The sequence below is a fragment of the Sinocyclocheilus anshuiensis genome, unplaced genomic scaffold (assembly GCF_001515605.1).
Source record: "Sinocyclocheilus anshuiensis isolate Anshui unplaced genomic scaffold, SAMN03320099.WGS_v1.1 scaffold446, whole genome shotgun sequence".
In the NCBI taxonomy this organism is placed as follows: Eukaryota; Metazoa; Chordata; class Actinopteri; order Cypriniformes; family Cyprinidae; genus Sinocyclocheilus; species Sinocyclocheilus anshuiensis.
The window spans coordinates 1,153,460-1,170,284 of NW_015544247.1; the positions used below are offsets into that span (position 1 = coordinate 1,153,460).

Genomic DNA, 16,825 nt, shown 5'->3' on the forward strand with positions numbered 1-16,825 from the left:
TATTTTTTTCCAAATAGAGCTATTCAATTCATCTGGTGTTTTTTTTTTGTTTTTTTTTTTCATATCGCAATATATATCGCAGAAAAACTAAATATCACAATGTGAGTTTTTTTCCAATATCGTGCAGCCCTAATTACTGTGTATTTCAATTAATGCACCTTCGTGGCCCCCAGAAAGTATTTGGACACACCAGAAACATTTAAGTGTTTGAGTATCATTGCATTAGACACAAAATATTTCTTTTACTGGTTTTTCATAAACTGCCAGAAAAAAATTTTACACTTGATTTGATATTTTCTTTTCAAATGCATTGACATCCATAAAATTTGATGTGTCCCTAAGCACTTTTTTAGGGCCCCTGAATAAACAATAATGTAATCTGCTGAATCCACCAATTCAGTTTTTCAGACAGTAATATTTTGTCTCACAAATCCTCTTAACCTGTATGATTTGTTGCTGCAGTGGGCCTGTGCTCTCATTGACTGTGACCTCGAGCGGCGAGCACTGTTTTAGTGGTGGAATCGATTCAACAATACAGTGGTGGAACATCCCCAGCTCTAACGTAGACCCTTACGACACATATAGTGAGAAGATCAAATCTATGTGGCTATGTCACATCTTATTTTGATTAAACTTAAAAACAAGCAAGAATTTAAAAAGAGGAAACCTGCTCTATGTGTGTCCTCTGTTTCACTCAGACCCCAGCGTGTTGGCTGGTACGTTGTTGGGTCACAGTGACGCAGTGTGGGGATTGGCTTACAGTGGAATCAAAGAGCGACTGCTCTCCTGTTCAGCTGATGGGACGATCAAGCTGTGGAACCCTCAGGGGAAGTCACCATGTCTCAGCACATTTAACTCAGATAGAGGTGAGCATAATGTATCTTGTTTGCACTGTTCTGTAATCAATGAAGTGTTGGCAAACTAATTTCTGCATTTCCTGTCTTTCAGGTCATGGTGTTCCCACATCAATTGATTTCAATGGGTGTGATCCAGCTCATATGGTGGCATCCTACAACACGGGAGATGTTGTCATTTATGATCTTGAGACATCACAGCCTGTCGTGGTATTCTCCGCACAGGGCGAGAGCGGTACGTCCTTCACATTTGTTCTAAAAAAGACAAAGTACACTTGTGGATATGTGATAGTTATATATAGTTCAGTAATTTAATTACAGGAGCGTGAGAATTGGATTTGTCATGTTTACTTTCTTCTGCTTTGTTGCAGCTATTCCTTTTGGGAATCACATTAATAAAGTAGTCAACCACCCCACCCTGCCAATCACAGTCACCGCTCACGAGGATAGACACATCAAATTCTTTGATAATAAATCAGGCGAGTTTTTTTTTTGTGTGTCATTATAAAATATCATTATAAAATATTCATGCACTACTGTTCACTAGTTTGTTGTCAGTACGATTTTTATAATGTTTTAGAACGAAGTCATATGTTCACCAAAGCTGCATTTATTTGATGAAAAATACAGTAAAACAGTAGTATTGTGAAATGTTATTACATTTTCCATTCAAATATTTTTAAACTGTCATTTTTAAAATCTAAAGATACTTTAGTCTTAGTGTCACATAATCTTTAAAAAAATCATTCTAATATGTTGATTTGGTGCTTAAGTAACATTTCTTATTATCACAGCACAAAATCACTGCTTAAAATTTTTGTATAAACCATGATACTTTTTTTTTTCAGAATTCTTTGATGAACAGAATTAATTTGAGAAAGAAATCTTGTGGAATATTATAAATCAATTTAAAATATCCTTGCTGAATGGAAAAAAATTGTATTTCTTACAAAAAAAAAAAAAAAGACTTTTGTATGTCTGAATTTTTTGTTGTTTTTAATATTATTAATTATATTCATAACTTACATAACTATGCTTTTTATACTCCCATTTTGTTTTAGTTGTTTATTTAAAATCTCAGAAAATATTTCAGTGTGTTATTTGTTCATAAAACATTTTTGTTCAGTTATATTTAGCCAGAAGTCACAAATATCCAGAGAAAAGTTAATGATTTGTTGAAGTCATGTTTGGGATTATTAATCACCTTCCATCCATCTCCCTTTGTAGGTAAAGCCATTCATGCAATGGTGGCTCACTTGGATGCTGTTACTAGTCTGGCTATAGATCCAAATGGCATCTACTTGATGTCAGGAAGTAAGTGTTTTTTTTTTTCTTCTTCTTCTTCTGCTACTGTATCAGCGAAAGTCATAGCGATTATAATTTTTTTTTAATTTTCTGCTGAATTGTCCCTTTAAATATAAACTTAATGTCTCTTTTTCGTCTAAAACAGGTCATGATAGTTCCATCCGCTTGTGGAACGTGGACAGCAAGACATGCGTACAAGAGGTTACTGCGCACAGGAAAAAGTCGGACGAGGCCATATACGACGTTGCCTTCCACCCATCTAAGGCATACATAGGAAGTGCTGGAGCCGATGCCCTGGCCAAAGTGTTTGTATAAAAGCACCTCCGAATTAATGCATACGTAAAGACGAGAGAAAGAAAGGACTGCTTCACTGCCTTGTGTAACAAGAGTAGCATTTCTCACACTACATTGAAGTGGCTTCCACCTACGCTGTCAAACTCACACCACACACACACGATACCAGGTGCCAAGAGGGGGACATGCCGTTTTTTTGCGAAGCCAGTGTGGAGTGCTCAATCAGTTTTAATCTTTTTTATGTTTTCTTCAAAAAAAGAAACAAATTAACTGTAATTTACTGTAAGTCAAAGCTGGAGTGAAACCAGTGTTTGTAGCCTTTTGACTGGTTTTCAAAAACTGAGCTGATAATGTGTCCTGTAGGTATGTTTCAGTGACCATGGAGTGGTTATCATGTTCATCCATCAGTAGGTTGTCACCGATCATCATCCGGGCACCAGAGGAACTGAGTCCCGCCCTGCCGAGCCATAAACCAGACCCTAATCTCAGTCACCCTCTTCACCCTAATGTAGCGTGCCAGCGAATACCGTTAAACTCAGTCAACCTTCATACCTTTAGCGTTTAATTTTTTTGTGTAAAAAAGTATAGATTTTATAATCAATTTTATATAAATAAAGACTGTCATAAAACCGCTGGAAATCACTTTTTTTTTTTAAGGGACTATAATCCCACTCAAGCCCTCCATTTTATGCAGTTCTTCTTCTTGAAGGTCTTGTGTCTCTGGAAACCCTGGATGAGTGCTCTCCTTAGGCATACTACATTACTTTAACATTGTTTTAGCACATAACGGAGAGACTGTACGCTAGTAGAAGCACATCGCGTGGTGCCCTGAGAGCTTTTAGGAATTCACAAATAAACTGCAGCATCCTGTCACTATGTGATGTTTCTGTACACCTTACTGTAAAATGAGTTTAAGTATCACAGGTTAGATATCCAAACACTATTTATTTTCTGTTTGTGGATAGTCTTATCCTTCAGAGCATAGCTTGATGGTAACTCAAAGATTGGGCATTCGCTAACCAAACCGAACCGGTTATCTGATAGGAAATTAACGTATATAGGTTAATATGAAAGCTCATGCAGTTTCTTGGTTGGCTGAAAACTGGGTTTAAATTCACCTCATGATGCTGGAGAGCAGGAGAGAAGCGATAAATTAAAGGGATGGTTCAACCCAAAATTAACAAATTATTTTCTCATGTCATCATTTACTCACCCTCATGTCATTACAGACCTGTATAATTGGAACACAAAAGCTATTTTGAGGAATGAAATGGAACTCAGTGGAATGTTGGTTACCTTACAGGTTTGGAATGAAATGAAGGCGAGTAATTGATAGTTTTCATTTTTGGGATTGGAGTAATCAATCAAATGTATTCGAAATATTTGGTTTGGTCGTTCTGCCCCAATCTGTTCAATGATTTTTTTAAAGGAAACTGCAGTTTATGGTGTAACAAAATACCTTTTTGTTTGTGTAATGCATGGTTAATACTACAATAAAGTATTTTTTCTAGTCTTCCAAAAGTTCTGATCAGTTTGAAGAGTTTTGTAAGGTTTTGATTTACTACGAATCAACAGATTTTAAAGATTGTACCACATAGCAAAACAGCTGTTGAAAAGTAATGTATATAAAATGTCTATAATAAATATTAAATGGTGTATCTGTATATGCAACATGCCCCTTGTCTCGACAATTAATGCAGCGTTGTATTTATCGCGATATTTGATTGACGAATGACGATTGGCAGGATTCACGATTTTAATAAAGATGGTACGTGTTTTTACTGAGATTGAACAAACCGCCTACTACACAAATTAATACACGTGTTATTTGAATATGTTCAAGTTTCTGATGATGATGATCAGCCTGTTCAGATGAGGATGATGTTCAGCTGGTCAAGTTGTACAAACGCCTTGTCCTTTATTGAGAAGAAAGTAATAAATTATAAACAAATGTACAAGCAGTTTGACGCCCCTCCTGCCCTCTGTTTTCATTACTTGAGACAGTAAAGCATGCATATGGAAAGGTACACAGAAAATAGGTTCGATAAATACATTAAAGTATAATATAAGAAAAGGAAAACATGATATAGAATAAAAACGTTAACTTTTCAACCGTAATTCTCATCGCACATCCAGACATACGTAATTGATTGTGATGTTGTGAATGTACTGCAGTGCATGTATATTGTTTGCTACTCCTGGGAAGGACTATTTTATTATATAACCCAGATCTATTTATGCAATTGTGTGAATGAAAGCTGTGTATTTGTGTACTGCCATCAGAATGCATATGAGGGCGCTGTTTTACTGACAATCTTCATCATGACTGCTTTTGCTTACCATCTTGTGCACAACCTGCATAACTAGAATTGAATCTTCAAGTCCCGAAATTAATATAAAAGAGCCTTTTGTTACAGTGACCCCTCCACAGGAAAAAAGACGTGCCAGAAGCAGCGAGTGAATGTTTTTCACCAGCAACATAAAGAGAAAGACTATAAATCACAAATAATTACATTCTCCACATTATAGAGAGGTTGACATACAATACTGTGTGATACATTCTCAATTAAGCTGTAAAATCCTTTGGATCAAACGTACCAATACCTTTATAACAAAACCATTAAAATCCCTTTTTCTGCAAAAGACAAAGGTGATTTTTCTTATTCAGGCTTGCCCTTTTTTCCTCCTTCCTTTCCTTCACTTCTTACTTTCTGTTCTTGCACTCAAGCAGTTGCACTGTCTAATTGAACTCTGTAAAGTCCCTGCAGATGCCCCGTACTATGGGCTGCTGGAACTGCGCCAGGCCGGTGAACTCGCGAGTGAAAAACACATGGCTTTCCTTGGGCTCGGACGCCATCGCCTTCAGATCTTCCATCGGAGCCCAAGCTACGCCCACTGTAAACACAGTGATTCCTGTGAAGAAACAATTAGAACATGGTCAAGATTTCATCACACTTGTTTACTTTGTAAATGCACTATTGATATTTTGTGCATTAGAGATAAAGTGCTTTTTAGAGCTCTTAAATGTTCTAGAACTTCAGACCCAGGGACCCCCACCTACACCCTTACCACCTCAGGGACCATCACTATAAAAATAAGACTTAATTTAGTTGGTAACACTTAATTCTAACTTTAAATAAGAACATGATCTTCTCTACTGAGCCCCTGGACCCTCAGGGGCCTGCAAACCCAGGTTCTAGATGAAATGTCAGTGTAAAAAGCATACCCTCCCTCTGGGCGGCCATAGCCGGCCCTCTCACATCATCGTAAGACTGTCCATCAGTGATGATGATGAGGAAATTCCTGTTGGGGCCTGTGCGGGGTTTAAAGAGACTCCGCACTGCAAAGTTGATGGCGTCTCCCGTGGCCGTTCCTCCGCTCATGTACGGGATGTTCTGCAGGGCCCTCAGAGCATTATCTTTTGTGGTGTGGTCATTGAAGTTGAACTCCATCCTTTGGTCGTATGTGAACTGAATGGCACCGATGCGAGAGCCGATGTCAGAGATGTCAAAGTTGCGCGCGATAGAGAGAAGAAGGTCCAGAACAAGCCGAAAGTTCCCATCACCTACGCTGCTGGAGCCATCAATCAGGAAGCCCAGGTTCACTGAGTTATAGCATGTCTTGCTGCAGAGCATCTGATCGATGGAGCAAAGTTTATGAGCTAGTGGCTTCACAAACTTGTTGGTGCTGAACCAGCTGGGCATGGTGAAGGTGAAGAACTCGTTGTCCTTGCACACCGCCTGTCAGATATATGTCGGTATAAATGGATTTCAGAAAAACTCTGATGTTACCAATAAAGATTTGTTTTTTTCGTATGTGAAACATCTTACCTTTCTCATGAAGTCTTGCTCGCTCACCAGGCTCATCTCCTCAGGAGCAGGTTTGGCCACAGACACAAAGAAGATGTTAATACCAGACTCTCTGGCTAAAATTGCTGCCTCCTCCACATTATCAGAAGGCCACCCATCGACAAACACCACAATGACCCGTGGGTAACCTCTCCGAACACCAAAATCCGGACTGAAGAAGTTCCTCACAGTGTGTAGTATGGCCTTACCTGTGCAAAAGGCAATAACTCAAGCCTGCCAAGTTCTGCTTATTGAAGCCAAAGCACCTTCAATAATAAATCAATCCAACTAAAGCCATTATGTGTCAGAGATATAAGGAATGAGTTTAATACAAGATATTCTATATTGACACTATCTATGACATGCTGTCAATTATCAAACAAAAGCATACTGACTGTAAAAACAAGTAAAAAAATGCATTTAGAGTAATGCATTTACAACGGAAATCTATGGGGCAAGGCATTTTAAAGGTTTCAAAGCACAAATGTAAACATTTTTGCATGCTGCATTGTTATACCAGTAGCAACAAGTGACTCTCTTTTTAAGTGATTAATTTATTCAACCAGTTCCACAAAACTTGACTGCCTTTGAGTAACTGAATCATTCACTCAACCGATTTGTTAAAAAAAAACACTCTTTCGTTCAGGAATGTTTATGACTGAGTTATTAAATCATACACTCAACCAATTAGTTCAAAACACTGATGTTTGTTTCCCAGAGATGCGCAAATGCGGTGGCTTCATTTAGAACTGCTTTCTTTAGCAAAAATAGGCAAAGTTGCTGGTAGCACTGAAAACGGGGTTTTTCTTTCATATTGACTTTAAATGTTTAAAGAGTAGCTCACCCCAAAATGAAATTCTGCCATCATTTATGCATGATGGAAGTCAGCGGGGACCAGCAACTGTTTGGTTACCCACAATCTTCAAAATATCTTCTTTTATGTTTAACAGAAGGAGGAAATCCATACTGTTTGGAACAACTTGAGGGTGAGAAAATGACAGAATTTTCATCTTTGAATGAACTCTCTTTAAGTCTTGTAGTTGTACTTTCAAAAAGGTGTGTATTTTAACATGTATTCCGGGACCTATTGATTTCCATTGTAAATGTCTTACTGTCAATGGCAATTTTTTGTTGTGTCATTTTATTTACTTTTCCAAAAAAAAATAGCATGATTTAGATTCATTTCATCCAATCATTCATTTGAAATGTGAATAGAAGGTGAGGTTGTAGACCTGTATTGGTATTGCCCCCAATGTATGGGATCTCTTTGATGGCAAAAGTCACATCTTTGGCTGTTGTATAGTTTGACAAGTAGAATTCAGTTCGAGGTGTCTCGCTGGAAAGAAAAACATGAAGTTATACTCACTGACAAAGGAAAAAAATGCTAAACAGCCATGTGACAAACAACTAGGATTTGCACAGATCACCTGGTTTGCACCACTCCTACATGAGGACCTGGTGTTCCAACCTTCAGCATGGCTACAAGCTTACTGACAAAGTTCTTCTGCAGATTATACCGCCGCTGTCCTATGTTGTAGCTGCTATCCAGCAGCAAAGCCATATCGACTGGGCAATCTGGAACAACATTTACACAGCTCTTTCTTGTCATGATCATCATTTTGCTTTGACAAACAATTTAAATTGTATTAGAAAAGGTCATACAGACCCCTGTTTGCTGTTGTTGGAGGAGGAGGTTTCTTCGCTGTCTTTTTTACTGGTTTCTTGGCTGCAAGGGAGAAGTAAGGATACTCAGTGTAGCCTACACGTCAGTTGTTTCCAGTTATCTAAACGCTTGTTACCTGCTCCAGATGCAACATTGGCAGAACTGCTGGTTTGACTGGACACTTCCAAAGGCAAGCTAATTGTTCCTGAGAAGAAGAAAAAATGTAACCTGATAAAGCTGTGTTGATACATTCGCTTTTATATTCTATATCATTTTATACACTATATTATTTATATAGACCAACTGGCCACACTTTTCCTAACATTATGACATAGTTATTGAGATTAGTAGCATATCTTTTTTAAACAGCACCATTATGTTTAGTAAGTGTTTATGTTAGGTTCATCAAGAACAATGTATTATATGATATTCTGATTAATTACACTAACTCTAATATTATTGTTCAAATTCAATATTAATATAATTATATTTTTATTTTTGACTGTGCAGAGCCAGTCAGTAAACACTACTCTATTGTCTATAAAACTTTGCATCTGTAAACAAATCTACAAATTCTAAATCAAAACAGACACTAGCATTTGTAATGACGCAAATCGTAATTGTCTCCACTCACTGGCCACAGTGAAAGATGAGCTCCATTGGGACAGGGACTGAGACTGGATGCCATGAGCGTAAGAGCTGAGGTAGTTTGTCCTCCCTTGCAGCCTGTGAACCTCCACAGGTCCACCAGATAGACCTATGATTCCTCTGGATGACAGACAAAAACATACCTTGCTTTCTGAGTTTTTAAATAATTCTAGCAAGTCAGTAACTTTATGATTATTATTTCTGTGATTGTACCTGTGTACTGCTGCTCCACATACGCTGGAAATAGAGGCATATACTCCTGAACCAAACACTGACAGACTCCAGAGAGTGCAGTTGGCTGGGCAGAGCACTATCTGACGTGTGTCTGGTAGATCCACCGCACGGGTTCCACAGCTAATTGGTGTTGGAACTAAGAAATGTACAACATAAGATATTACGCGTATAATGATTATGTATCTGTCAATGAAAACAAATATGTTACCAAAAAATAAGTTAACTTGAAAACTATTTTTCCACAAATGGTCTCTTTGCTATTAATTAATTATTACAAAATAAACTAAATTAAAACAGTTAAAAAGTTTGTCATTTGTTACATAAAAATGTAAATAAAGTGGCCCTAATTTTTAGTTTGAATATTTTCTCTAATGTAACTCAATTCCCTTTATTTAATGTGAAAAAAAGAAAATTAAAAATGGACTTTCACTGACCATTTAAATCAGATCCAAATGTGCAACACGTCAAAGACAGAATACCTGTGGGGAAAAAAAATGTAAATAATGCAATGAAATCTGTGCATCATGGTGATAATTCAGAATAACACACAAGAAATGTTTGGTAACAATCACTTTGAACAAACCAATTTCCTACCTAATACATGAAGTACAGCAAACCACATCGACATGGTTAATGAAGATATCTGTTGAGACAAAAGAACAATATACCAGGCAACAATGAATAAACCCCATTTTTCAATAATTTTTATAAAGGTTTTTTTTTTTCTTAAAAAAATAATTAATCGTCTAAGGCTTTGACATTTATCTTCATTTTTTCTTTTATCCGGGTGTTGTAATATTTATTTTGCACACAGAAGTGAAATCAGATATGATACAGAAACAAAATGTAATCTCCCCAGACACATCCATCACAAACAGCTCCTTTGGAACTGCATACTTCAGTTAATCCACTCACGAATGAGGGAGAAGGAGAGAGAGAGAAAGAATGTAAAAGAAAAAAATGCATATCTGGATATATAAAATTAGCTCTATTAAAAAGCACCAAACAGCCAAAAATCATCAACCTATGAAGATTAAATCCAACTTACAGATATTGTGTAGGATGACGTTTCCTCAGCCTTAAAAGCTTTATAGAAAAAAAAAAAAGTTAAATTCCGTTATGGATGATATTCCAGAGGTGTCTGAATATTGAGGAAAGAGCTAGTCCTTTAAATAATGCCCCCAAAAAACCCAATGATTCTCTGCTGACATCACAAGAGGCGGGCCTTACATCCAAACCACCTGAAAAGGACATTGTTTTAAATTCTCCAGCTTTTTAGCCTTTTAGATATAATACGTACTACAGTTTGTACCTATATAATAACTATATGCTTTAACACTGTGTAGCCTCATTTAGTCAATGATGGCGAGTAAAGAAACAGAGAACTCCCAAGAGGAGAATAAACAACAAATGAACGCCACCCATGCACACGTCATGACTAGGCCCTGACTGGTGGTTGAAAACTTTACCTTGAGGCTAATGACATGTAAACAACCTTGTTTCAGTGCTACAAACATAATCTAAACACACAATCTCATCCAAACTGGTCTGAATGGACCTCAAAGTCATTTGAGAAGACCTGACTAAACAGAATAACAGGTAATGTGTCAGTCAGTTGGCAGAAGCTTTTATCCTAAATGACTTTCAAAAGATCTTCTGCATCAAAACACCTCTTGAACGAGGCTTATGCTGCAAAAACTGTAAATCATCCATGAAATGTGTTTATCTTCAGTATACAGAAGATAAACACTGCTTTCAAAGAGGTCTCTGTCTTCTCTTGGTAACTTTTATGTTATCATCCTACATCAGCTGAACTGTGGACCATTTCCAGGTTCAATCCTGGCAGCAAACAGGAATATGATAGGTTCGTGTTTTCTGTGGCATCTCACAACTCATTGGCATTTACTAATTAAGTGCTGTGGAAGTTTGCAGGGGTACGTGGTGTGCGACAAGGTGCTTATTCAGTGCGACAAATGAAAAACCTCTCATGGAATGACACTCAATCCATCTGTTATGAGCCTCTTTGAACAACTGCTCATTGTAACAACTGGGAACTGTCCCAGTGTCTCAATTAAATATTTCACAGCACATAAAGTCTATGTCAGCTAAAGCGACCTTTCACAAGGAAATACTTGTGAAGGTCTGTCATGGTGGAAACATCAAGTCTCCCAACCAGAGTGTGAACTTCCATATCAAGTAAAGCTTGGGCAGCTTAGGTAAACCAATAAAGAGTCAATTCCAGCAGTTTAAGAAGCTTATTGATGTTGTGCCAAACTGGAACAAGAATTGGTACTTTAGATTGTGGATAGAAGTAAATGAAGGCACAATCAGGTGGTCGTTAAAGGGTTACTCCACCCCAAAATGAAAATTTTGTCATTAATCACTTACCCCCATGTTGTTCCAAACCCGTAAAAGCTTCTTTCGTCTTCGGAACACAATTTAAGATATTTTGGACGAAAACCGGGAGGCTTGAGACTGTCCCATTGACTGCCAAGTAAATTACACTGTCAAGGTCCAGAAAATTATGAAAGACATCGTCAGAATAGTCCATCTGCCATCAGTGGTTGAACCGTAACGTTAAGAAGCGACGAGAATAATTTTTGTACGCAAAGAAAACAAAAATAACGACTTTATTCAACAATTTGTCTCCTCCGCGTCACCGTAGCGCCATTTTGGAGAGTATCCACAGAATGCAAAAAAACTGCGAATGCTGTTCTACTTGTATGTGTCAGCCGCACCACACGGATATGTTTTCTACGTTTATTTACGTTTTGATTTGAACGAGAACAGCGTATCCGTGTGGTGCGGCTGACACAGAACAGCATAAGCACTTTGCATTCAGTGGATACTCTCCAAAATGGTGCTAACGGTGACGCGGAGGAGACGAATTGTTGAATAAAGTCGTTATTTTTATTTTCTTGGGGTACAAAAAGTATTCTCGTCGCTTCATAAAATTCAGATTGAACCACTGATGGCAGATGGACTATTTTGACGATGTCTTATTTCTTATTTTGGCAGTCAATGGGACAGTCACAAACCTCCCGGTTTTCATCCAAAATATCTTAAATTGTGTTCCGAAGACGAACAAAGCTTTTACGGGTTTGGAACGACATGGAGGTAAGTGATTAATGACAAATTTTTTATTTTGGGGTGGAGTAACCCTTTAATAAGGTGAATGAATAAGTAATGAAGCACAATATGTGAATATTAATGCAACATAGTCAATTATTTCCAGTTAGTCCTAACATATATACAATTTCATTCAATTTAATTAAATTAAATATCTTCATACACAACCGTTCAAAGTTGGGGTCAGTAAGTTTTTTTTTTAATTTATTTTATTTTATTCAGGAAGGGTTAATTAAACTGATTAAAATAACAGTGAATACATTACATATATTGTTACAGATATATTAAAATGAGTTCTGAAGGATCATGTGAAACTGAAGAAATGGCTGCTGAAAATTCCGTTTTGGCATCACAGGAGTAAAGTACATTTTAAAATATACTAAAACAGAAAACTGTTAAATTGTAATAATATTTCAAAACATTACAGTTTGTACTATATTTGGTGAGCATAAACACATTTTACTGAACCCAAACTTGTGAGCTGTAGAGTATTTGAGTGCATGAACTGCTAACCATTGTATTTAATAATGACATCTTGATAGTGCTAAAAAAAAAAAAAGTCTTACCTTCTAACCTAAACGCATGTAATGTTTTGATTTTTCTTGGAGAATTAGGCCAGCTCAAGGGGAAACAGTGTGTTCCCTTATGTAATAGCATGGGTTTTGTTATAATAGGTTAAGCAGGTGATGATTTCCTGTGATTTGGTATTACACAGAGTTTGTTCCCATTGGGGCAGCTGATGGTCATATGGAAAAGTTGGCTTGGCTCTTCTGTCTTTGTGCATTCAGATGAAAAAGGCTGAATTAAAGCGAAGTGACACACGTTTCTTCCCAGGCCAGCATCGCGCTGTCACGTTTCACACCATGTGAGACTTCATGGGAGATCCGCAGCTTTCTTCCAAGAATGCAAAGACTACCGCTCCACTTCTTATAAATAGTAGTAACCGTCTAATACTTCGATGGATGGCTCATGTAGGCGACTGTCTTCACCTACACAAATATTAGCCTTGGCTAATGCTGCGTAGACTCGAGCCCAGATTTGTCCTCTGAAATGAGAAATGTATTTTCCCAAAATAAAAAATAATAATAATAAAAGAAAATGATTTCATTCTCTATGTTGGAAAATACAATATTTCACGATTAATATAAGAGAGCGTATATATTGGGTTTCTAGTTTTTGGCTAAATATTCTCTTTATGCCATGCTCCACATTACACCACAGCAAATGTGAAACGTCTCGAAATGTGGGGAAGAAGCAGAAGTAAAAAAAATAAAATAAAAAAAAAAAGTTACAAAAAACTAGCTTGAGTTTTCAGACATTTAATTATGTTTTTGTGCACTCCTGCAGATTTACTCAGCTTTGTAGGGTCATTTATAGAGACCTCCCTGTACTTCTCATCCTCCATTAGAGCTAATGGACTTCTAGTTCAAGTAAATGTGTTGTAGCCTACATTGTAGATAGCTTGACAGTGAGTGGCAGTAATATGTTTACACTACCATTCAAAAGTTGTTGTTGTTAAAAGAAATTAAAACCTTTTTTTCAGGATGTAATAAATTGACCAAAAAAATAAATAAAAAATATAAATAAATAATAGCAGTAAAGATTTTACATTGTTACTTTACAATACTATTTTAAATAAATACTGAACATTTAATAGCTAAATCAAAGAATTTTCATCAAAACAGCATGACTGTTTTCAACATAGATAATAATAATAATAATAATAATAATAAATGTTTTTAAGCACCAAAAATCAGCATATTCAAATGATTTCTGAAGCATTGTGTGACAATGAAGACTGGAGTAAGGATGGGAAAAAATTCTGCTTTTCCATCACATTAATACATTAACAAAATTACTGTTTACTGTATTTTTCTCAAATAAATGCACCCTTGTTAGCATAAAAGACTTCTTTAAAACATTTTTAAAAATCATGCCCACTTCTAATATTGGACGTCTTCTCATCTCTTAAGCAGATGCATGACTTTCTCTTAGGACTTTCCTCCCATAAATCATAAAATTATACAACATCACACTGATTCATATTTTCCAGAATTCATTATTTTTCAAACCGAGTAGTATTTTTGCACCAAAATAAGCATATGGGGTCTGCGCCAAAAAAATCTCCTTGCATAACAGACCTACTTTAACCTCTCAGACCGCTAATTTCACCACAACACCACACACACCAAGATCCTCTTATTTTGTGACCACCATGTGGGACTAATTCTCTTGGATGTCATTTGAAGAGGGGGCATGCTTGAGTAGAGTGCGTTTGAGTGCTGTGAATGGGGCAGGAGGAGGACATTTCCCACAACCGTAAGATCAGGTCACTGAGGTGTTAGTCATTTCTTTGAGAAAAATCCCAGCTCATATCCAACTTGCCACTTGTTTCAACCCTCTGGTACAGAGTTTCCCATGTAAACTGGACACAAAAGACTTTTGTCTGCTTTTTTCCTGTATTAGAAAAAATAAACGATTAAAGCATGTTATTTGCACATTGAACATAATTCACTCTGTTTAACCCTTTACCTGATAATTATTTATTGGTTATCTGAGTACTATTCTGTGTATTTGTGTTTTTTCTGTTCTGTGCCAGGTTATAATTCTTTTGTGACCTACAAGGTCAGATTTGTTTGCTGTTAATCTGTTTGTTCTGAAACCAGTTACTGACCTTGTCTGTTCTTGGAATTAGGACTCTGGATTGGTTGACTGTTCCTGCTGCTCTGTTTGGACTCAAGCCTTCACTGTTCCTCTGACTACGAGCACGCCTGCTGCTTTTGAATTATGTGCCTGGATAATGTAAATAAAACACCATTACCTGACTGTTCTGTTCGTTCAGCGCTTGAGTAATTTGTACTCAGTCCTGACATTACAGTCTGGTTAAACAGGCACGGTTGTGGAGAGACAGATTCTTACTTGGCAGTCACTAGGATCAATTTGTAAATCCTCCTGCCCTGGTTCCTTCAGCCTATCCTAGAGGTTCGCACCATGATTTCTGCTGGTGCTTTGCTGATTAAAGTTTCAAACACCTCATCAAGTTTAAATCTGCTGGGAGAATGAAGAGAGCAATAAATGAGAAACCAGGGTTATTTTAGTTAACTAAAACCACACAAATATACTATAATAGTAAAACAACTATAACAAAGTATTAATAAAAGAGTATTTCAATAACAATGGCAGAGACACCATTCATGAGATTCTTTTTCCTGCCCCAGATATTGCTCCTCTTTAATGGCTATCGGTGCCACAAGTCAAAGTTTCAAGCTCTGATTAGTTTGGGAAATATTTATCTTTTTTTATATGGATTTTGTTATGTAATTCTGAAGGAAGGCTGTAGGGAGGGTCAGTGCCATTGTTTTTGTTCTCCTGTTTTTGTTTAGCAAGATAGTTGTTTATTTTCTTATTCTTCAAAAGTGACATTCTTTCCCTCAATTTAGTGCATCAATTTATTTTGGCCTTTTCTTATCCAGATGTATTTGGTTCCTTTCCTAATGCTATTATTATTATTAAATTCGAGATTGTATTTGATGAACTGGGATGGGAGAAGAATCTCCAACAACCCTAAATAATGTAATACAGACATACCATTAAATGTGTCAACAGTTTACAAGCCTCAGAGAAAGAGATGAAGCGACATAAAACCTTTATCCTCGACTTTATTGGATTCACACAATGACCTCACGTTTAACATGAAGCATTTGTAGACGACGTGACTCGCTAGTAGCCTGGAGTGTCCTATTCTCTTGCCAAATTAAGATAATAGAGACAGTGAGTGTACTGTATTATCCTAATATTATTCTCATCATCTTATATAAACATTCAGAGGACATAAACTAACATAAAAGACAGCTAAAGTCTTCCAGAGTCGCTGGGTTTCCTCATTAATCCATGAGGACTGACACTCTTGCCGGACTCTGGTAAGGGCCTGTCCTGGCGTTCTGATTCAGGAGGGCTCTCTGCCTTTCCCTCCTGTATGTTTTCACTTGCATTAGGATCCACCGGCTCATCCTCCTTAAAGCCGTCGACGTTGAGCTGCGCATCACCAGGCCGGGCCAATGGCACAGGAGGGGTGTGCCTGTGTGCTGATGTGGGTCAGTAGAACAGAGCCTGCAGGTCTTTCTGTAACTTAGAGCTCATCCCAATGTAGATAAACGGGTTGTAGAAACTTGCTGACTTGGCGAGGATGCTGTTGAGTGGGGGTATTTGGTAACCCCAGGCGGACCACATGGAAATGACTGCATACGGGGACCAGGCCAACAGGAAGGCCGCACACAGAATGAGGGAGACCTGGAGAGAGAAACAGTATGACACATACATAAATATGTACATTTCTGCATTAGTCTTTTGATTTTAAAGGGATAGTTCACCCAAAAATGAAAATTCTGTCATTAATTACTTACCCTCATGTTGTTCCAAACCTGTAAGACCATCTTCAGTTCATCTTCAGAACACAAATTAAGATATTTTTGTTGAAATCTGAGAGCGTTCTAACCCTCCATAGACGGCAAGGGAACTACCATGGTCAAACATAGTACACTCTAAAAAATGCTGGGTTAAATACAACCCAGTGCTGGGTAAAATAGGGACAAACCCAGCAATTGCATCGTTAAAATAGTCCATGTCACATTAGTGGTTCAACCTAAATTTATGAAACTACACTGAGTACGTTGTGGTACTCATGAATGGTGGCGGACTGACCCGGAACAGAAGAAATTGTTGAGTAAAGTCGTTAGTTTTGTTTTCTTTGCGCAAAAAAGTATTCTCGTAGCCAGGGACGGATTAACGCACGGGCCTACCGGGCACCTGCCCAGGGCACTAGACCAGAGGGGGGGCCAGCCGAAATACTG

General features: G+C 37.4%; 2 protein-coding genes and 1 pseudogene across 2 annotated transcripts in view; 1 reads left to right on the forward strand and 2 right to left on the reverse strand.

The window, feature by feature from the left end:
• LOC107697713 (striatin-3-like) overlaps window positions 1–2,704 on the forward strand; it is a 30,564-nt gene extending 27,860 nt beyond the window's left edge. Inside the window, exons 11-16 of the mRNA XM_016498529.1 lie at window positions 463–584; window positions 699–866; window positions 949–1,089; window positions 1,226–1,333; window positions 2,082–2,168; window positions 2,305–2,704. Of these exons, the coding sequence (XP_016354015.1) occupies window positions 463–584; window positions 699–866; window positions 949–1,089; window positions 1,226–1,333; window positions 2,082–2,168; window positions 2,305–2,474 (796 nt within the window). The 3' untranslated portion in view covers window positions 2,475–2,704. The remainder of the gene's footprint in view (window positions 1–462; window positions 585–698; window positions 867–948; window positions 1,090–1,225; window positions 1,334–2,081; window positions 2,169–2,304) is intronic.
• LOC107697714 (cochlin-like) lies at window positions 2,695–10,025 on the reverse strand. The gene is made up of 12 exons (XM_016498530.1): window positions 9,895–10,025; window positions 9,441–9,489; window positions 9,281–9,325; window positions 8,826–8,982; window positions 8,599–8,732; window positions 8,101–8,169; window positions 7,968–8,027; window positions 7,729–7,876; window positions 7,534–7,637; window positions 6,284–6,510; window positions 5,680–6,193; window positions 2,695–5,366 (listed from the first exon to the last, which is right to left on the reverse strand). The coding sequence occupies exons 2-12, from the start codon at window positions 9,472–9,474 to the stop codon at window positions 5,194–5,196; spliced, it is 1,665 nt and encodes a 554-aa protein (XP_016354016.1). The 5' UTR covers window positions 9,475–9,489; window positions 9,895–10,025; the 3' UTR covers window positions 2,695–5,193.
• Window positions 10,026–15,639: 5,614 nt separating this feature from the next.
• LOC107697681 (opsin-5-like) overlaps window positions 15,640–16,825 on the reverse strand; it is a 13,073-nt pseudogene continuing 11,887 nt past the window's right edge.

What these genes read in the sequence shown, in the direction of transcription:
- LOC107697714 (XM_016498530.1), bottom strand. Translation starts at nt 9,474, where the DNA reads ATGTCGATGTGGTTTGCTGTACTTCATGTATTAG. An exon ending in GTAGGAGTGGTGCAAACCAG is followed by an intron (nt 7,638 to 7,728) that starts GTGATCTGTGCA and finishes TTTTCTTTCCAG; the next exon opens with CGAGACACCTCGAACTGAAT. An exon ending in TATGGCCGCCCAGAGGGAGG is followed by an intron (nt 5,367 to 5,679) that starts GTATGCTTTTTA and finishes GTTTCTTCACAG; the next exon opens with GAATCACTGTGTTTACAGTG.